The following is a 22531-nucleotide window of genomic DNA, read 5'->3' on the forward strand; positions in this document are numbered from 1 at the left end:
TCAGGGCTAACTTGTGTTGTCTGCCTTCCAGTGACTGAATGACTCTGTCCCATCCATAAGCAGGATGCAAGGGAGGAAGGCTGTGCCTTCTCAGCCTCTGCGTATTGTCTTCCTGGCTGGTTGCTGGAATTCATCCTTAGTGCCCTTGACTTTGCTAGTCTTGGTCTCTGTTTCTGCTTGCTTTTACTAAAGTTGCAGCAATTTACAAGAATCAGATAATTGAAAGGACTCACATGGTTCCAAAGGGTATATTCATGTAAGGCTTTGTAGGGGCAGAAACCTTTCCCGTCTTCCCTTTTAGGTTCTTTGGCTGGTCTAATAACTACATTGACGAAACACTGATTGATAGGAGACAAATTTTGCATGTAGATAATAGGAGACTCCCCATCAGTCTGGTAATTGAGGCTTATATCCTATCCTGAGCTAAGGAGAAGGGCGGTAGAGGCCTGAGACTTTAGAGGGTGGAAGATAATAAACAGGAAGATGGGAAAAGCCAGTGTTTGGTAAACAAATGTTTGCCATGTCGTGCAGATAGTTCTTTCTGATATAAAAAGTTCTCTCTGGTAGTAGGGATAGGCCCCCTATCTAAATTCCTTAAGGCAGTTCAGAGGGAGGTTTTAAAAAACAAAACAAAAACCCTAAAAAAAAAAAATCTTCCAGAGTCTGCTGGACTCCTGGTTTTCTTCAGCTCCAAATAATCCACATGTCAAAGTGGCACATTCTGGGGTGGTTTATTCTGCTCCCTCTTGGCTTTGATAAACTGAAGGGTGTGGTACATCAGGGGAAGAAAAACACAGGCAGACAGAGAGATCTGAGTCTTCCAGACATAGCTTCAGGGCCTTTTCTTAATCTCAGTGGATGTGATTTTTTTTCGGGTTATGAACCACTAAAATACACACAAGAGATCTGTTTCCAGGGAAGCCAAGACACAAGTTTATAGAAGAGCATGTTATGTCTCACCATGCTCATGTAGATTAATCCTGTTTTTACTCTACCACCCACCTCTGTGTAAAATATATGCCTCTCTCTCAGAGGCACCTGGGGGGCTCAGTCGGTTAAGTGTCTGACTCTTGATTTCTGCTCAGGTCATGATCTCAGGGTCATGGGATCTAGACCTGCAGGCTCAGTGGGGAAACCTGCTAGGCTCAGTGGGGAAACCTGCTAGGATTCTCTCTCTCCCTCCGCCACTCCTCTCCCTCCATGCTCACATGCACTCTTTCTCTCTCTATAAAATAAATAAATAAATCTTTAAAAGATAAATAAAAATGATTTAAAAATCACTTTAATGCACACCATTATCTCCTTTTTTGTTCACTTCGTTTCCTTTCACAATGTCTCTTTTCAAAAAAACAATCTATATATAGTATGTTCCCTTGGTAGTGGGGACTAAAATTGCTTATCATAATCAATAACTTTGATCCGGTTGATGCTATTCGTCTCTTTGGTTAATTAGATCATTCTTTACAGTAAGATCTTAGGAAAGTATGAGAAGCCGAGGTGAAAGGGTAATTGCTTAAGATTGAACTATTTCTGGAATATTTGTGAATCCAGCCTTTATGTTCATTGTACAATGCAGATTCAAATCTATTGTCTTACCTAAATTTCCCTTTTCCATTTAATAAATTATCACAGTAATTGTATAATCAAATTGTATAATTGTATAGTTATAAGGAGTTACTAGCAGAAAACTCACATACCATCATTCATTACGGTGTTTTGTATCTTTAAATTTAAGAAAGAGAAATTAAAAGAAAAATCAAACAAGTAAACAAGAGGTAAATAGACTACTTTGGGAAACAATCATGGTTTCCTGATTTCAAGTTGGTTGTAGAAAGATGAAAGATTCCAATATTTATGTGTGTAAAAAGCTTATTCCAAAACAGATCCGTATATTCAGGGCCACAAAGCCACATTTTATTGATAAAAAATAACTTGCAGCCATTGGCGGAAGTTTAAACAACCATGCTTTCTTGTGAATGTAATATCACAATTACTAGACCTGATGTATGCTGGATAAATACCAGCACAATGGAGTACTTTGCTGATGCAGAGTGAAATATGTTTTGTGCTGTAGCAAAGCTGTCTGTAGACTTTGAAAAACAAAGATATTCTATGAGCAGTAGCCAACTATTTAAAATCTTCCACTCAGTCTTGAAAGACCACAGATTATATGATTGCATTTATATGAATTGTCCAATAGAGGCAAGTAGAAAGTAGATTCATAGTTGCCGAGGGCTGGAAAAGATGGGGTGTGGTGGGGGGGCGTTGTAACTAAAAGGTATGGGATTTATTTCTGAAGTAAAAAAGATGATCTAAAATTGATTGTGGTGATGGTCTCAACTCTGTGATTATATTAAGAACCACTGAATTGTACATTTTAAATGGGTAGATTACAGGTATGTGAATTGTATCTTAATAAAGTTGATAGCAGGGTGCCTGGGTGGCGTAGTTGGTTAAGCAGCCAGCTCTTGGTTTCAGCTCAGGTCTGATCTCAGAGTCATGAGATCAAGTCCCACATAGGGCTCCATGCTCAACGCTGGGTCTGCTTCAGATTGTCTCTCCCTCTGCCCCTCCTGCTCATGCTTTCTCTCGCTCAAATAAATAAAATCTTTTAAAAAAAAAAATAAGGTGTACCAAAAAAATCTACACAAAAAGCTTTCCTGTAAAACGCGTGTTCCACTCAACTAGGATAGAATGTAAACATTTTTCTATTTAAATTTAGAACAACATCTGTGGGGCACCTGAGTGGCTCAGTCGGTTAAGCGTCTGTCTTCAGCTCAGGTCATGATCCTAGGATTGAGCCCCAAATCGGGCTCCTTGCTGAGCGGGAACCTGCTTCTCCCTCTGTCACCTGCTCTTGCTCTCTATCTCAAATAAGTAAATAAAATCTTAAAAAAATAGAATAATGTCTGAATTTTTTTAATGTACTTTCTATACAAACAAAATGAAAAACTATAAACAGGATATAAGAAAATCAGTCATATATTACCTCTTTTGTGCCATTTATTTCAAATGTTTACAACAGAAGACATTTTGCTGTCAAGATTTTGCTTATGATAAGTATTTGAAATGAGGCATTTAAATGTGAACTGCTTATGAAATGAGCTGATCATTGGCTTCTTTCTAATGGAAGCAGATATCCAATGGGAAAGATGACTTTGTTGCTTCAAATTCAGTCTAGCATCAATAACTCTTCATGGTACCACTTTCTCCAGAGCAAGATTTATATACACCTCAAAGTGAGAATGACAGAATCTTGGTTTTGTTATAGCTTACTATTCTTCTCTTTTAAGTTTGAAGTTTTTATTTAAATTCCAGTTAGCTAACATAGTGTAATATTGGTTTCAGGAGTAAAATTTAGTGATTCATCACTAAAACACCCAGTGCTTATCACAAGTGCCCTCCTAATGCCCATCACCCAATAAATACATCCCCTGCCCACCTTCCCTCTAGCAACCTTCAGTTTGTTATCTATAGTTAAGAGTTTGTTTTATGGTTTGCTTTTGCCTTTGTTTTCCCCTATGTTCATCTGTTTGGGTTTTTTTTTTTTTTTTTTGATTCCACATATGAGTGAAATTACATCGTATTTGTCTTTCTCTGACTTATTTTGCTTAGCATAATACACTCTAGTTCCATCCATATCTTTGCAAATGTCAAGATTTCATTCTTTTTCATAGATGAGTAATATTCTATTGTATATATACACCACATCTTTATCCATTTAACAGACAATGGACATTTGTGATCTTTCTATAATTTGGCTACTGTTGATAATGCTACTCTAAACGTCAGGATGCACAAAAATCAGTGTTTTTGTGTCCTTAAGGTAAATGTCTAGCAGTACAATTGCTGGGTCATAAGTTAGTTCTAGTTTCAACTTTTTGTGGAACCTCCATACTGTTTTCCAGAGTGGCTGTACCAGCTTGCATTCCCACCAACATGTAAGGGTGTTCCCCTTTCTCCGCATCCTCGCCATCATCTGTTGTTTCCTGGATTGTTCATTTTAGCCATTCTGACAGGTGTGAAGTGGTCTCCGATTGTAGTTCTAATTTGCGTTTCCCTGATGATGAGTGATGCTGAGCATCTTTTCCTGTGTCTCTTAGCCTCTGTATATCTTCTTGGAAAACTGTCTATTCATGTCTTCTGTCCATTTTTTCACTGGATTATGTTTTTTTGGGTGTTAAGTTTGATAAGTTCTTTATATATTTTGGATATGAATCTTCTATCAGATATGTCATTTGCAAATATCTTCTCCCATTCTGAAGGTTGCCCTTTAGTTTTGTTGATTGTTTCCTTCACTGTGCAGAAGGTTTTTTATCTTGAGGAAGTCACAATAGTTCATTTTTGCTTTTGTTTCCCTGGCCTCCAGCAATGTGTTGAGTGAAAAGTTGCTACAGCCGAGGTCGAAGAGGTTGCTGCCTGTGTTCTCCTTTTGATGGTTTCCTGTCTCACATTCAGGTCTTTCATCCATTGTGAATTTTTTGTGTGTATGGTGTAAGCAAGTGGTCTAGTTTCATTTTTCCGCATGTTGCTATACAATTTTCTCAACACCATTTGTTGAAGAGACTGTCTTTTGCATTGGATATTCTTTCTTACTTTGTCAAAGATTAGTTGATATATATCAAAGATACAGTTGTGGGTCCATTTATGGGTTTTCTATTCTGTATTATTGATTTATGTGGTTTTTTGCACCAGTATCATACTGTCTCGATGACTATTGCTTTGTAATATAACTTGAAATCTGGGATTTTGATGCCTCCATCTTTGCTTTTCTTTTTCAGGATTTCTTTGACTATTCAGGGTATTTTGTGGTTCCATTCAAATTTTATGATTGTTTATTCTAACTCTGTGAACAATGCTGGTGGTATTTTTACAGGGATTGCATTAAATGTATAGATTGCTTTGGGTAGTATAAACATTTTAACAATGATTGTTCTTCCAATCCATGAGTATGGAATGTTTTTCCATTTCCTTGTGTCATCTTCAATTTTTTTCATAAATGTTCTGTAGTTTTCAGAGTACAAATCTTTTGCCTCTTTGGTTAGGTTTATTCCTAGGTTTCTTATGTTTTTTGGTGCAATTGTAAATGGGACTGATTCTTTTATTTCTCTTTCTGCTTCTTCATTATTGGTATGTACAAATGCAACAAATTTCTATACATTGATTTTGTATCCTGTGACTTTACATTGTGTATCAGTTCTAGCAATTTTTTGGTGGAGTCTTTTGAGGTTGCTACATACAATATCATGTCATCTACAAATAGTGAAAATTTGATTTCTTCTTTGTTGGTTGGATGTCTTTCATCTCTTTTTGTTGTCTGACTGCTGAGGCTAGGACTTCCAGTACTATGTTAAATAACCACAGTGAGAGTGGACATCCCTGTCTTGTTCCTGACCATAGAGAAAAGCTCTCAGTTGTTCCCCATTGAGGATGATGTTAGCTGTGGGGTTTTTTTTTTTTTTTTTTTTGCATATTGCCTTTATGATGTTGAGGTATGTTCCCTCTATCCTTACTTTGTTCAGGGTTTTTATCAAGAATGGATGCTGTACTTTGTCAAATGCTTTTTCTGCATCTGTTGAAGAGATCACATGGTTCTTATTCTTTCCCTTATTATGTGGCATATCATGTTTTATTTTTGTTTTTCGTTTTAAGGAGCATTCTTTTTTTTAATTTAATTTTATTATTTATTTGAGAGAGAGAAAGAACAGAGAGGAGGGTGAGGGAGAAGCAGACTCCCCACTGAGTGGATAGCCTGATGCAGGGCTCTATCCCAGGACCCTGAGATCATGACCCAAGCCAAAGGCAGATGCTTCACCAACTGAGCTACCTAGTTGCCCCCATGTGGTGTATCATGTTGATTGATTTGCTAATATTGAACCATCCTTGCAGCCCAGGAGTAAATCACACTTTATCATGGTGAATGATTCTTTTAATATACTGTTGGATTCGATTTACCAGTTTCTTGTTGTTGAGAATTTTGCATCCATGTTCATCAGGGGTATTGGCTTGTAATTCTCTTCTTAGTGGGCCCTTTGTCTGGTTTTGGAATGAGTTTGAAAGTTTTTTTTCCATTTCTATTTTTTGGAAAAGTTTGAGAAAAATAGGTATTACTCTTCTTTAAATGTTTGGTAGAATTCCCCTGGCAGATTTTTGATTCCTGATTCACTATCTTTGCTAGTCTGTTGAAGTTTTCTATTTCTTCCTGTTTTAGTTTTGGTAGTTTAAATGTTTCCAGGAATTTATCCATTCCTTCCAGATTGTCTAATTCATTGGCATATAATTTTTCATACTGTTTTCTAATAATTGTTTGTATTTCTGTGGTGTTGGTTGTTATTTCTCCTCTCTCATTTGTGACTTTATTTAGGTCCTTTCTCTTTTCTTTTTGGAAAATCTGTCCAGAGGCTTATTAATTTTGTTAGTTTTTTCAAAGAACCAGTTCCTGGTTTCATTGATCTGTTCTGTTTTTTAAGTTTTTGTATCATTTATTTCTGCTCTAATCTTTATTATTTCCCTTCTTCTGCTGGCTTCCGGCTTCATTGTTGTTCTTTTTCTAGCTCCTTACGTATAAGGTTAGGTTGTTTATTTGAGATTTCTTTTGCTTCTTGAGGTAGGCCTGTATTGCTGTATACTTCGCTCCTATGACCATTGTTGCTGCATCCCCCTAATTTTTTTTAAAGATTTATTTATTTGAGAGAGAAAGAGAGAGCAAGAAAGAACAAAGGGGCTGACGGGATGGAAAGAGAGAAACCTAGACAGGCTCCACGCTCAGCACAGAGCCAGACATGGGGCTTGATCTCACGACTTTGAGATCATGACATGAGCCAAAATCAAGAGTCAGACACTTAACCGACTGAACCATCCAGGTACACTTGCATCCTAAGGTTTTGGACCATTGTGTTTTCATTATAATTTGTTTCCATATATTTTTTACTTATTCTTTTATTTTCTGGTAACCCATTCATTCTTAGTAGCATGTTGTTTAACCTCCATGTATTTGTGGTCTTTCCAAATTTTTTCTTGTGGTTAACTTCAAGTTTCATAGCATTGTGAACTATGCATGTGAAACTACACATGGCATGATTAATCTCTGTACTTGTTGAGCCTGACCTGTGACCTAGACTGTGATCTTTTCTGGAGGATGTCTCATGTGCTTTTGAAAGGAGTGTGTATTCTGGGGGCATCTGGGTGGTTCAGTGGGTTAAGCCTTAGCCTTTGGCTCGGGTTGTGATCTCAGGGTCCTGGGATTGAGCCCCTTGTTGGGCTCTCTGATCAGCAGGGAGTCTGCTTCCCCCTCCCTCTCTGCCTGCCTTTCTACCTACTTGTGATCTCTGTCTCTGTCAAATGAATAAATAAAAATCTTAAAAAAAAAAAAAAAGAATGTGTATTCTGCTGCTTTAGGATGAAATGTGTGTATATCTGCTAAATCCATCTGGTGCTGTGTGTTATTCAAAGCCATGGTTTCCTTGTTGATTTTCTGTTTAGATGATCTGTCCATTTATGTAAGTGGGGTGTTAGAGTTCCCTACTATTATTGCATTACTATTGATTATTTCCTTTATGCTTGGTGTTGTTTTATATATCAGTGCTCTTGTTGGGGGCATAAATACTTCAATTGTTAGATGTTCTTGGATAGTCTCCTTTATTATGATATAGTGTCCTTCTTCAAATCTTGTTACAGTCTTTGGTGTAAAATCTAGTTTGTCTGATATAAGTATTGCTACTCTGGCTTTCTTTTGACTTCTAATGGTAAGTTTGTAACTAGGTGTGCTCGGGTCTACTTGTTAAAAGAGACCTGATGCTATTTCCACTAGAGCTGAAGCTTTGCAGCACTCTATGGTCAGTAGACGTGGTATGTGGAGGAGGTTTGTGCTGATCTTCTGTGGGAGGGGCCCATTGCATTTGTTCTCAGGCACATTTGCCCAAGAAAAGCAGCACCTGTAGAGCACGGTGGGAGTGGGGCAGGGGGTTTGGTGTAAGTGGTTTAGGCTGCCACTGTTGGCTCTATGTTGCTTATTGAAGTTAGTTTATGCTGAAGAGTGGAGGAGAGAAAGGGTGCCAGCCTCCTCCCTCGGCTTCAGAGAGGGGAGCTTGCACCCACCTGTCCAGGAAGCCCTCCCAGAAGAGCAGACGATCTCCTCTCCTGTATTCCAGGCATCCCTCGGATCTGTTCCTCTACCTTTTCTTTGTCCGTGACACCCAAGTATTGCAGGCTTTGTCACTCTTGTATACTCACCCATTCATGGCCAGTCAGGACTTGATCATCTTGTCTTACCCTTTTTTAATATCCATCTACTTCTCTACTTCTAATTTTATGCCATTATTTAAATCTGATGGTCCATTCAGCCCTTGACAGTCGCAAGGGATAAGGAACTTAGTGGTTTATCCCGTTCAGCTATGCAAATACAATCATTTTCTACTGTCTCAGAGTAACATTTTTCAATGATTTGGTCTGTGGGTTGTTCAAAATGTTTCTTTAAAAGGCAGAAGTCTTGTGGTCAAATAAATTTAGCAAAGGCTGCATACCACATCTTGTTCTTGCAAAGTCTCAAAGAACACTAGCAAATGAAGGTCTCTGAGAAGTCAAGAAGTGAAAGAAGGGGGGTGGAAGAAGAAAGAGGAAAAGAAAAGGAAAAGGAAAGAAAAGAAAGGAAAAGAAAAAAGTTTGAATGACTCCTAGTAACCCTATATAGAGCTAGCCTACTTTAGAATTCACTGTGGGAAATGCTGTCTTGAAATTATAATTCTCTCCTCTGTTACTCTTTCTCAGCCATGACAAATCTCCTTATATTTCCCTTTTCTTCCTCAGCATGTTTGTTGTAAGCTACATTTCAAACTTGCCTTAATTGTTTTTCCTATTTATTAGGTCTGGAATGCATTTGAAGATGCTGACTCTTTGGTGCTCTGGATATTATGTTTTCTTCATTGATAGCTCTCCTAAAGACTTGTGAAGTCCACATTACCGCCTGATAGAACAATAGTATTTGTCTTATTGTGATTTTGGATTAAGATCTTTCTGTGTCTATCAGTAGTTGTGTTGTTCTGTCCCTCATTAATTGGTACCCATTCTTATAAGAGATAGCATCACAAGTCATATCAGTAATTACCTACAGTAATTGAGTTTATGAAATCTTTTCTTAGTGAAAATTTCTAGAGATGGAATAAAGTATAAATATACATGGAATGGGTATCACCAATAAGGCCTTTTCAACTCTAGAGAATTTTATATGGGACCTGCTTTATAGGTATGTTTTGGGTTTTTTTTTTTTTCAACCTATGAACTTACAAGTATAAAATATGCTCATCCCTAAAAAAGATTTCCCCCCATCATGTTACCACTAATCCTATCCAGGTTGGAAGTGTTAAGTTGAGCTCTAGGATACAAATACCATGACTGATATGCCCACCCGGATCCTGGAGCACTGTGGTGAACAGTTCCTCACAAAGCCCCTATTCTCATGGCTCTTACATCTAGTGGGGGAAGAGGAAATAGCCAATAAGCAAACAGGTAGTGATAAACACTTTTCAAACCATTAACACAGGGTAATGTGAGCATTATTGGGTGGCAACTTCAGATTGAATGACCAGGGAGCGCTTCTTACAGAGATGGCATTTAGGTTGAGATCCTAATGAAGCAATAGCAATGTGAACAAGGAGAAGGGAATTGAAAATGCAAAACTCTAAAGCAGGACCCTGCTTGAGGTGGTTAAGAAACCAAAGCCAAGGAAGGGAGTCTCATGGGTGAGTAGGAGAGAGATGATGAGCTCTTTAAGGGAGGCAGGGGTTAAGGCAAATGGGGTTCTGTTCACCCCGGTCAGAATTTGACAGTCATTAACATATTGGCAGTATATTGAAAGCCAAAGACTTGGACCAGGTTTCCTTTGGGGAGTGAGTAGCCAGAAAGGGAGGGGCTCAGTATCGGTTTAGAATAGTCAACATTTAGAGGTTGAGCAGAGAAGGAAGGGGAGCAAGTCAGAAGGGACTGCAACAAAGCAACCGGTGAGATTAGTTTAGATGTACAGAAAGCCTACAGGAGAACGTGTTTCAAAGAGGAGCGAGTGGTAAATGCTGTTGAAGACATGGAGTTAAAGGAAAACACAGGTGCTGAATTCAGTGGCAACATGCAAATCCTTGATGACTTTGACAAGAGCAGGTTCAGTGTTCATAAGAATGGACTGAAGACAAACATCTGAGAATGCTCATGGGTATAGAAAAAGAAATACAGATAGAAAGGTCAAGGTTTGCTTGTTTTAAGGCAAGATTTATTATCTTTAAACTATGTAGAGTAGATTGGAAGAAATTAATAAAAATGAGAATGGGAATAGGAGCTACACCTTCTTTCTTCCCTTCCTTCTCCCCATACTATCACCACCAAGGAAATGTGAGGCAAGATTCTTAGGAGGGAGGGAGAAACTGATAAAAGGAAAAGAGAGAAGCAGGAAACTTAACTACATTGTAGACACAGAGTATGGCCACTAGTGTTTAAAGCCTGTTTGAATTTGAGAGAGTCAGGACTTTTTTGGTTTTTTAGTTGATTCCTCCTACCAGACACCATTCGAATCTGCAAAGCAATCCTCCAGAAGTGGTTCCCCTTACAGGAAAAGAAGGAGAGAGGGAGAAGTAAATAAACTTCACCAAGGTTAGTAAGTGTTGGAGTTTAGCTTTGAGCATATTTAGCTTTGGGCATGCAAGGCAGAGTTGGGCTTTATGATCAAGAGAGAGGGATGCAAGGGAGTTAAATGTGTTTGTAAGACAGTGTGTGACAACAGTGGGATTGAAGCTGGATGAGGAGGGAAGTGAAGACCCAAGGTCATAGATAATGAGCAAATTGGTGGTCAAAGGTGGAAGAGTGGCTGGGTTAGGAGAACTGGAGATGATTTGGAAGACTAGGCAGTATGATTATCAGTGACAACATCACAGAGTGAGTGGTTGATGTGGGATAGAAGAGCAGATCACCCGAGCTAAGGCTGAGGAACTGAGGGGTCAAGACCTGTCCCATGTATCTGTCATCCATGAGCCTCATCCTTCTCCTTTCCTTGCAAAAGAGGAACTCAGAGCCTTGTGCTCGTGGCTTCCTCATATGAAGTGTGTGCTTATCCTAGGGCATGGAAAGTTTGGGCAGTGCAAGCAGCAATATCAGCAGGCTCCCTTGGGTTAAAGTGTCACTCCTTTCCCTCTCTGTCCCACACCCCTAAACTACCCTAAGCCAGGCATTCTTGGCCCCAGGGCAGAGAATTCTTGGCTGGGGAGAGGCAAATAGAACAATGGTTCACTCCTCCTCACCAACAAGAGAAGTGTTCATTTTTGGCCAAGTGAAGAAAAATAAAATAAGCAAATTGCCTGGCAGAGGCAATTCTCTGGGAGAGAAGTAAGAAATACCCCGACCACTCCCCTCTCCAGCGTCCTCCCCTTGGACCAGTGCAGCTGTCTTCCTTTACTCCACTCACAGATCAGAAGTTCCCACTTTGACTATCCAAATTAATGCTACTTACAATTGTTTATAAGCCACATCACTAACCCTTGCATTCACTTTGTTGTAGATGTCTTTTCTTCTTACAGCTTGGTTTAGGCACTTTTATCCTTACTCTTTGTTTTTTTCTTCATTTCTTAAGTCAGTCATTCTAACTGCAATGTCCTTCAACATTCCCTGTCTCCCTCACTGCGGGCTCTTGGAACGGCTGCTCAGCCCATTTTCTGGGGCGCTTTCTTCTTACAGCCCACCCTCCCTGCTCTCAGCAGGGTCACTTGCCAAAGCATAGATCTGATCACATGGCTGCTTTGTGTGAAAGACTTTGATGGTTCTCCAAATTACTTTAACATTGAATTTCCTGCAAAATCATCTCAAGTTACTTTGTTCCAACAACACCAAACGGCACTATTTTCTAAACCACGGCACAGTTAAGAACTTTAAAGATTTTATTTATTTATTTGACAGAGAGAGACACACAGCGAGAGAGGGAACAAGCAGGGGGAGTGGGAGAGGGAGAAGTAGGTTTCCCACTGAGCAGGGAGCCTAATGTGGGGCTCTATCCCAGGACCCTGGGATCATGACCTCAACCACCCAGGAACCCCCAGTTAAGAGCTTTAAAGGTTCTAAGCACTAAAAACATCTTGTTTCTTTTCCTACCCCATAGATTAACAACATTAGTCTGTAATTAATTTAATTTTATTGAACGGAATAATGTAGAACTTAGACATAAGCTGAAAATAGGCTATTTTCTAGATTTTTTGAATTTCTCTTACTGTCTCTCTGTTAGTGCTCTTTGCTCATCCCCCAAGGAAATGCCCAATTTGACTATTGGGTATTTTAACACTGCCCTCAATACAAATATGACTCTGCTTTTGTTTCAGAAGTTTACTTCTGACTGGAAAGTCTGTCCTCCTTATTGATTATGTTAACTCCCCTTGTCCTTCAAGGTTCTGTTCAAATGTAACTTCCTTTGTAAAGCTTTTGCTGACTCATCCAGGAGTAACTGATCGCTCAGCCTTGTGGTATGAACCTCTAACAGCACTTGTCCTGTTGTGTTATGGTAAATTATCTGTGTGTCTGGCATCTCTGCTCCTGTCCCCATGTGACATCATCAAATCCTCACAATTACCACAAAATGTTAAGTATTAGGGTACTCATTTTACAGATAAGTAAACTAGAGGGTCTGTCGCCCATCTTGCACAAGCTATTATTAAGACCTAACGTGACAATAAATATAATTAATTTATAAAGGACTAAGCTATAGAACTGGGAGGCATTCCTTTTTATACATTACTTTTGTGTGGTAACAGATGTTTATATTTCTTTCTTGCCAATAATAGAATTTATTATTTCCACATAAAGAAATCCTTTAAATAGCAATTAAAACTAAGAACGCCGCTAGTGCAAACAATGAGGATAGCCTGCCCCAAATGTCTCAGGTTCATCTGATCTTCCTGAGGAGGAGCTGGAGCCCAGGGCTCTGGAGGTGAAAGGCTAAAGCATTCCCTGGTTGTACCTATTTCTCCCCTTTCTCTCCTGCTTTATTTTTCTCACTCCCATTATTCTTCATGGGGGTTTTTAGTAGAGCTCAGCACCATCTTATCCCAGGAAGAAGTTGTCATAGATATATTTATGATGATGAGTGGCACAAAAAACAACAGGAGTAATCTTTAAAATTTTTTATGGAAGCAAAGAACATTGCCATAGAATGGAATCTTTGGCAGTTCAAAAAACAAGGACTTCTAGCAAAATTCACAAGACGGGTTTTCTTCCTTTGGTCCTTATGTCTGTTTCGTTGTTAGCTAGTCTTTCAACTTAACCAGTCTCTCAGCTACACTCTTGCTTTTCCTTAATTAGCATCAGGAGTTTTCCTTAGCTCTTTTATGACTTATTTGTTAGTGATCCTCTTTGGCTTTGCTGTGGCCTTAAATCTGTTTGACATTTACTGTCTCACTATATAAGATTTTATGGTTAATTCTCAGTGTGTGCAAGCTAGGCTTCTGGTCATTACATTTTTTACAATGTATACATTCACATTTTATAGAATCTCTTGTATCTTAACACTTTTCTTTATAATTTTGTATCAATGGCTGGCATCCAGTTTGTCGGGTTTCTTCATATCTTTATGCAGGTAAATACAGAAAACTAAATAAATATATATCACTTAGTTAATGGTAAGTTTTTCAAGAAATAAAAAAATTATTATATTAAGGTTTCATGTTTCTGCAAAATAAAAGAATTTAATGAAAGGTTATAATTTGGCTTTATACCAAACTCTATTTTTCATTCTTTTCATTTATTGGACACATATGCTCAATGTATTATCTAAGGACTAGGAAATAAAGTAACATTTCTGCCTCCAAGTTGCTGGACTATGTAGTGAAGAAGAATTATAACAGGTCTAGTTATTTCATAGGTCTAGGTATGTTTTATTTCAAAGTGTGTAATTCTCCCTTTGTTCTTCACTCTAAAACAATACAAGACAAAAGCCATCATCCCAGCAATAATATTCTTTAAATTTTGTGTTAACCATTTGTATTGCTGTAATTTGCCAGGTATTAGGGACACATTGAATAACAATACAAAAGGGTTCATTATGTTCAAATCAAACAGGAAATTTAATAAATGCAAAAAAGGTAGATAAATGGTTTCAAGTAATGGTTAGTGCTGTTCTTTTAACAGTGATTTTTTGAGTATCTACCATATGCTAAATGCTGATATATAAAGTAAGTCATGTAGGATGAAGGCCAGGGAGCTGTCTCATCTTAGCTGTTCAGGGAAGGCCACTCTAAGGAGATGACTTTTGAGTTGAGATCTAAATGACAAGTAGAAGCAGAAGAGTTTTTTGTCCTGTGTCCTAAGAGTCTGTGGATAGAATTCAGGAAACCTGGTGGGATGTTTGGTTGGGAAAAATAATTCCATTTCTGATTTTGCTAAACTGACTGAAATTTAACATTTTCTTCCATTGGAATGTATCCTATTTGAATACCTCAGCAGTATTAGCATCGCCTGTGACTTTGTGATCAGTATTTTCATACCACATCTCAGTTCTTGCAGGTATTTTGAAATACTGTCGTTGCTTTGAAATTATGGTATTTCTTAGATCTGCCACTAAATCTGATCAATACATTGTGTAAATCAAGAAGCACACATAATATAGTATTGGTTATGTACTCCTACGTAATCAGCGAACACACAGAGCCTTCATACAATACCCCATGACTCTGTGGACCAGTCGTTTGTGTTGTACTCAGCTGGGCAGTTCTTATGGACTTGCCTGGGGTCACTCCCATGGCTGCTGTCACCGGGCACTCAACTGAGCCAAACAGCCCATCAAGTTTCACTCCCATCAGCTGCTGGTGCTGACTCTGGGCTGGGCCACGTGGCTCCAGCAGGCTGGCCTGGGTTCATCATTCCGTGGCAGTGTTCCAAGAGAGCAAGGGTGGCCAGGCCTCTTGAGGCCGAGGCTCAAAAGTCCTCCTCACTTCTACCGCCTTCTGTGGGTCACAGCAAGTCAGAGGCCCACTCAGAGTCAGTTTGAGAGGATACTCCACATGGAAGTGTAATTAATTTAGGACCATTACTATGATAAACTACCTGATTACCATATCATAATTTTTTAAATAATGTATTAACTTCTAATAGAATCGGTATCCTTTCCTTTGTAATCCTGTCTTTTGCGCTACAAGTGAGGAAAATTTGGCTGGGCCAAAGAATTAAACTAAGACAGATAAACAAGAAGGCATACAAATTATTTAATTGTTTTACGTGTACACAGGAGTCTTTAGCAGGAAAATAAGGACCCAAAGAAACCATTAGGCCCCAAAACTTTTATGCCTTTTTTACACAAAGAATGATGAATTGTGGGGATGTGACAAAATATGATAAATTAGGCTAGGGGCTGTAAGTTGTAGGACAGTGACTAGGAAATGTATGGAGAAACTAATGGAAGATCAGGGTTATTTTAATATGTTTTTTGTACAAGTGCATTTTGGTGCCAACTCCCAGTGTCTGCTGCTAAGATCATTCTTCTCTTCTGGTACAGGAAGAGCACCTTTTTTAGGGGCAATTTTGTGTCCTGCTTTTAGGTAGAAAGGAGGAGGGCAGAGAGCCCTTCCTGCATCTCCTATTTCCCAAGGGCCTGAAGCTCAAAATAATCAGTATGTCAAAGGGGCCTATTTCGGGGTGACATGCTCTGAACCCTTTCACTTCCCTTTAAAATACTATCCTGACGAGATCCTCATCACCTTCAGCATGTTGTCAAAGAGAGCCATCATGCAAATGAGGTTAAGAACCCCTGATCTGGAGGCAGGGAGTTCTGGGAGGGGAAGTGCAAAGTGCAAAGCCTCAAGGCAGGAGTGAGCTGGCAAGTCCAGCGAGGTCAGGGAGCACAAGGAAAGCTACTGAGGCTGAAGCGAGTGACCAAGGGCTGAACAAAGGCAGGTCAGACCATGTGGTTTATTGGGGAACCTGTGGTTGGATACTCCCCCATACCCTCCGGAGTATGGAAAGTTGGTACTATCTGCATACTTATCTACAATTTTCTTTTATATTTCATAATATGCTGTAGCTATATTTCTCTTTTAATACATAAAGCTCCTCATTTTTTCTCATTCTTTTACATAATTTTATAATGCTCAATTCAATGGATGCATGATTATTTCTTTGTTTCCCTGATAGCAAACATTTAGACTGTTTCCAATTCTTTGTGTAAATATACAGGATTTATTTTTCTCTTTTATTTACCTCTATGAAAATATACTTTAGAGTGATTTTTAGATGTAGAATTGCTGGGTCTCATATATGTGCTTTAAAAAGTTTTGACAGATGTCACTACATTGCCATTCAAAAGAAGGTGGTCCTGACTTCCATTCTATGAGGTGTTTTATTATCTTTAACCACCAAGAGATCTGCACATTATTAACTCTAGAATAAGAAAGTTTTATATTGACTGTTTCTTCTTTTGTTTCAGAACAATGAGATGGTGGAGCTACAAAGAATACGGATGAAGGATGAAATCCGAGAATACAAATTCCGAGAGGCCCGCCTCCTTCAGGACTACACTGAGCTGGAAGAAGAAAATATCACGTTGCAGAAACTCGTGTCCACATTAAAGCAGAACCAGGTAAGGTTCAAGAAATTTTTTGGCTACACTCCAGTTGGAGCCACTTCTTTCTGACCACGAAGGTTAAATCTTCTTTTTATTTTTCAGAAAGGAACATGTCAAAATTCGCCTTAATCTTCCTACAGTATGTATGTGCTGAAATTTCCCAACCCTCCTATTTCAGCTGACATTTAAAAGGCAAACCTAGAAGGATGATTTACAAGAAAGTTTTATTGGATATGACGCAGAATCTTAGTTGATCCTTTAGCTCTGTGTTAACGTATTTTAGGTGGAAGTGGAATGTATTATAATCCATTTAACTTGACAACTTCTCATTAAAAGGAATCCCTTCTCTCTGTCTGTCTGTCTGTCTCTCTCTCTTTCTGTAAATTGCTTTTAAATCATACTTGGAGAGGAATTATGAAATACAAATAAATAAGAATAAAATTGTAAGAGAAAGATATTTCTGGGTTTTTTTTTCAGCAGTAATGTAACCAAAAATATTGCATGTCTACACTTAAATAATTTTTTTTGGTAGTGATGGTTTGGCAGCTTAATTGCTTTATTTTCCTGATTGGTTTGCATTGTGGTTTGTTACCGCAAGTAACAAAAGTATGTAAATTAGTAGGTAAACTTAGAGGCCAGCCCAAATGTATGCTTCTACTTGACTCCCTTCCAAAGCTCATATCTCTATACAAAACTATTTTGGGTTTTGACAGATACAAGGATTAAGAAGAGAATCCAGAAGGGGAAAAAAAATGCATGTATTGACACAATTGAAATTTGATTTCTGATCACTGCCACTTCCTCCAGCTTTGGAGTGTTCGGGGAACAAGATATCTGCCCGGGAGTACCATGGGTGGTTTTAGACCCTTAGAAAGGTTTACCAGGATGTCCCCTCTGGTTTTACCTCAGTCCTTCCCTTTTAAGCACCAACTCACTGTGTGTTTGTGTACTGAGGCTTGACGGTATTGTAAATATCCCTGGTCTCAGATTGGCTGGGGTCAATGAGCTCACGGTGAAGAAAATCATACTGAGAAGAATTTTTCAAGTATACTCAGAACTTCTAAAGAAGGTTTTTGTTTTGTTTTGTTTTGTTTTTGGTTACCAGCAACCCTGGTTGCAGAGGATTTGAAGCAAATGTACTTGCAGTTCACATATTTAAAGTGGTCATTATTCCCTATTCCTACAAATCCTCTCTGCTCTCCGCACAGACAGGAGGCTGTAGTCTCCCATCCCTGCATGTGGTAGACTAATTTACTCAGGAGGTTAATTTAGGCCAGTATTAGGTATTTTTGAAAGTCTGCCAAGGTATCCTGTGTGTATTCATTAACCCAGAGGCCGTTTCTGTGGGAATTTGTACTATTAGCCTGGCTGATTACTGTTTATGGTTTACCCATGCCCTTCCACCAGTCATTGAAATATGGAAATCAAAGGCTTACCTCAGAAGTTTGAAACAAAACAAAACAAACAAATGGGAAAATGTACGCATCTCTTTAATTTTATTTTCTAGATGCAATATGGTAATTTTCCCAATTAAGTGTCTAATTAGTTAACTTGAAATTATTTCCTCCACAGAGGGCAATTCTGGCTTATTTCCTGACAAATGGATGCCCTGTACAAGTCTCTCCCAGTGAAGAAAATGCTGGGTCTTGTTTTTTGGGTTTTTTCCCTACTATTGGCCTTTATTGACAGGAGTTAGAATCCATCATATACTCCGTTTCTAATTAGTGAAGTGTTCAGTAAAATATTTTATGTACAAATGCCACAGTTTTTTTGTTTGTTTGTTTGTTTTTCAAAGAGATGACAATGCTCGCTTTCAAGTCTTAAAACTGCTCTGAATGTTCTTTGTACTGAAGCTCCCTACACAAAATCTACTTCTGCCATCTGGGTTGACATTTCTCTTGAGTAGCCAAGCTACTAACATTATAAAATGCTTAGCTATTTACTATTTGCTAAATGACTGTTGTTTAAATAGCACTTCTTATTCCCTATATAGTTCCTATAGGTTAGTTTATTTATTTTCCATCCCCCTCAACTATAATATAACATCAAGAACAGAGCCTGCCTGGCCCATAGAAGGCATTAGATAAATATCTGTTGAAAAAATGAGTAAATGAGGTTTTTTTTCTTGTTTATATTCACTCTTCAGCTTAGAAAGGAAACTAAAATCGAAGATTATTGTAATTAACCAAACCAAGTTTTATTTGTGATCCTAAATATGAAATCCATAAGAACATCAGAGAGTTGACTCTGAAAACTTTAGCCACATCCCTCTGTGTGCTGACTTGTTTCTGTGTACAAAATAAAATCAGGCCCAGCCTTACAAATACATTTTATACTTTGATACTTTTGAAAACCGAATTACCTGAAAGAAGTGTAGGAAGAAGCAGCAGCCTAAAGAGAGGTCGAGTTGACTGTCAATTCCCCATCAGAAAAACCCACTGATGAAGCAAAGCTATTTATTACATCTCTCCACAAAGAGACCCACCTTGACAGAGCCTCAGTAATTTCTCAAAATGGGAGGTTTAGAGAAAGGCTGTTCATAGGGTTTTAGGGTCTGGACTGGGTTTTGGATGGTGGGAAACTGGTTGGGATAGGTGGAATTTATGACATAATGACTGTCTGTTGGGGGCACAACAAAGTGAAGGTCTTTTACTTGGTTCTTGCCTTGTTTTCATTGGGTCTCATCTTCTAGAAGAGTATTTCCCACAAGCAGCTAAGTGTTCTATGCCTAGTCTCAGTATTGGTTAATATAGGGTTAATAGGAAAATTTGTCTGGCCCCAGTGTTACCTACCAGGGCAGGAAATTATGTTAGCTTCCATTTCTAGAGATGTACTTGTGGGAGGTGGGGGAGAAATAATAAGTCCTATGTCCCCAGTATCTCACATACTGAACTAAAGCACTCAGTAGTTATCTAACCATTGAAAACACTTGTTAAAATTAATAATTCAACCATACTGATATTATGAAGAACATTTCCTCCAGGGATATGTTTCTATATCAGGAAATAATATCATAAGAGACCTAGGGAACATATTCAATTCAGTTGGATTTCATTTAACCAGTGTTTCAAGAGTATATTTCTATGAGTCCATGTACTGTTTTTTAAGGACAAAAAATATGGTCACCATCTTAAAGAATGTATAGTCCCAGGAGGGAAGGCAGTTAATAGACTCATAGCCATCCATGTAATTGCATTTTAAAAACTATGTGTTACATGTGGCAATAGAGGTCTGGATTAAGATCTTGAGACTTCCTAAACTCTGCAATGATTATGATACTTACCCCCCAACCCTCATGTAGTTAAACAGAAAAAAAAGTTACTAAACTATGAAGTTGCTAGAAGGAATTGCACCAAAGTACTGATTTTTGTAATGGTGACTACTTTGATTCTATCTTAAAAATGTCGGGCATTTTTTTTTTTTTAATGGAGCCCAATTAGAGGCTTGAACTCATGACCCTGAGATCAAGACCTAAGCTGAGATCAAGAGTCAGACGCTTAACCGACTGAATCACCCGGGTGGCCCCAGATAGCAGTTTTTAAGTGTCTTCTCATTCCTGTTTCTTGGTGCCTCCACTTTTGGGGGGCTCAAATTATCTGATTTAGCCTGCAGTGATGGCATCAGAAAGGACTGATCTGTTTGCCTGAACAAGTCAATAAGGACTTTGGAGTTAGGACCATATTTTTGATACTGGTCTTGAAGGTTGAATAAGAGTTTTCCAGATGACAACTTTAGCTAAGGCAGAGAAACATGAAATAGCTGCATGAATATTAGGAGCCTCAACCACATAGGAATGAGTAGAGTGAGTGGAGTTGACCAGAGAGAAAGAAATCAGGTTTTATATGACGTCTACCATCAATTAAATATGGATTACAAAATTTAAAAATCTATGATGCAAACCAAATTAATGTCTTCAAGTCTAGCCCAGGAATCAGTAAACTTTTTCTATAAAGGCCAGGTAATAAATATGTTAGGTTTTGTAGGCCGAATATATCTTTTAACAGTGTCTCTTCCAACTACTACATTCTGCTCTTGTAGCATGAAAGTAGCCAGAGACAAAATAGTGTGACTGTGTTCTAATAAAACTTTATTCACAAAAATTAGTTGGTAGTGGGCTAGATTTCATCCAGAAGACACAATAATATTAGACAATCCCTGGCCTAAGCTATCAGTCTAACAAGGATTACAGAATAAAAGGTCTACAATGCAAACTAAAGAAGTGCCTGCAAATGTAAGCTATCAGATAATTTGGAAAGAGTTAGAGGATTGGTTGAAATAATAGGAAAGGGTAGCAAGCAGGTATCCTGAATTGCCCAGGGAAAGGAAAAGAGAAGATCAGGAGGAAGATGACTTTACAGTGTATAAGCAGGCCTGGAAGGAACCATGACACAAAGACCCAGATTCTGTTATCCCAGACAATTTCTATGATTTGAGTCTTTTCTATCACGGACATGTGGAATTCCAGTGATCTTGTATAGCAGTGAGTACTGGTTTTCCATCAGTATCCATTGTTCCCTCTCCCAATGTGATTACCCTGTGTTTGTTTTTATTTATTTGAGAAAGCAAGCAGGGAGAGGGGCAGAGGGAGAGAGAGAGAGAGAAAGAATCCATAAGCAGACTCCCTGCTGAGTGAAAATCCCAGGACCCTGAGATCATGACCTGAGCTGAAACCAAGAGTCAAGCACTCAAACATCTAAGCCACTCAGGCGCCCCTGTTACTCAGTTTTTAACTGAGCCTAAGGCTATGCGGGGGTAAAGACAGCATTCTTCACCTCCCTTGTAAGTAACTGTCATGTGATTAGTACTGGCCACTGGGATATGAGAAGTGATATGAACACCTTTTGAGACATGTCCTTAAAGAGAAAGGGTATTCCTCTTACTTTGACCCACTGCTTGAAACATGATCAAGGTGGCAAGCTGCCTTAGATCATATGGACCAGAGTAGGAGGTAGTGTAATAGGATAGAAGATGCCCGGGGCGCCTGGGTGGCTCAGTGGGTTAAGCCTCTGCCTTCAGCTCAGGTCATGATCTCAGGGTCCTGGGATCGAGCCCCATATCGGGCTCACTGCTCAGCAGGGAGCCTGCTTCCCCCTCTCTCTCTGCCTGCCTCTCTGCCTACTTGTGAGCTCTGCCTGTCAAATAAATAAATAAAATCTTAAAAAAAAAAAAAAAAAAGAAGAAGGTGATGATGCCTGGTTCCTGGATGACCTCATGGAACAGAATCCTACTGGCCCTTGACTGTCTATCTCCATAGTGTTACATGAGAGAAAGCCAAACGTCTATTTGGACTCAGTCATTCTTATATAGGTCTCTGTTACATCAGCCAAACCTACATCTGACTTAAACCTACGTCAAAACTGTTATCCTAACCTTTGCAAGACAGGCCTTTGCACTGAGATTATGTGAAGAAGGGTAGGGTGGGGTGTGGAATAGAAACAAATGAAAATGGCAATGGTCTATGATCCCTATTCTTTCATTTTTAAAAATATTTCTGGGCGTGCTTGGGTGGCTCAGTCAGTTAAACATCTGCCTTTGGCTCAGGTCATGATCCCAGGAATCCTCTGGCTTCCTGCCCCATGAGGAGTCTGCTTCTGCCCCTTCTCTATTTCTCTTTCAAATAAATAAAATCTAAAAATTAAAAAATAATAAAAAATATTTCTTAAAATACAAGTTTAATAATATAAACAGTAAAATAAATGTACAACTAAGCACAAAGTTTATACTAGTATCTAATATCATAATGACTTTATGATAATACCTTTTCTAGTTTATTTTTTCATTCACAACAGCAAATGCTTGTTGAAGAGCGGAATTCCCTTGAAACACAATGATGGACTATTGAAGCACTGAGGGACATGTAGGTGCATGACAAATATTTCCTCCTTCTGAGGAGACCACAGTATAGTTGTGGAGATAAAATATTTATTAAAAAGTGGAATGTCATTAGTGCCATGG

General features: G+C 38.7%; 1 protein-coding gene across 7 annotated transcripts in view; it reads left to right on the plus strand.

The window, feature by feature from the left end:
* The window catches only part of BICD1 (BICD cargo adaptor 1), a 212375-nt gene that overhangs the window by 132451 nt on the left and 57393 nt on the right, over positions 1 to 22531 (plus strand). For all 7 annotated transcript variants that reach the window (XM_032855317.1, XM_032855319.1, XM_032855320.1 and 4 more), the window contains exon 3: positions 16439 to 16591. In XM_032855317.1, the coding sequence (XP_032711208.1) occupies positions 16439 to 16591 (153 nt within the window). The remainder of the gene's footprint in view (positions 1 to 16438; positions 16592 to 22531) is intronic.

The sequence above is a fragment of the Lontra canadensis genome, unplaced genomic scaffold (genome assembly GCF_010015895.1).
Source record: "Lontra canadensis isolate GAN:19392208 unplaced genomic scaffold, GSC_riverotter_1.0 scaffold9, whole genome shotgun sequence".
Classification (NCBI taxonomy): Eukaryota; Metazoa; Chordata; class Mammalia; order Carnivora; family Mustelidae; genus Lontra; species Lontra canadensis.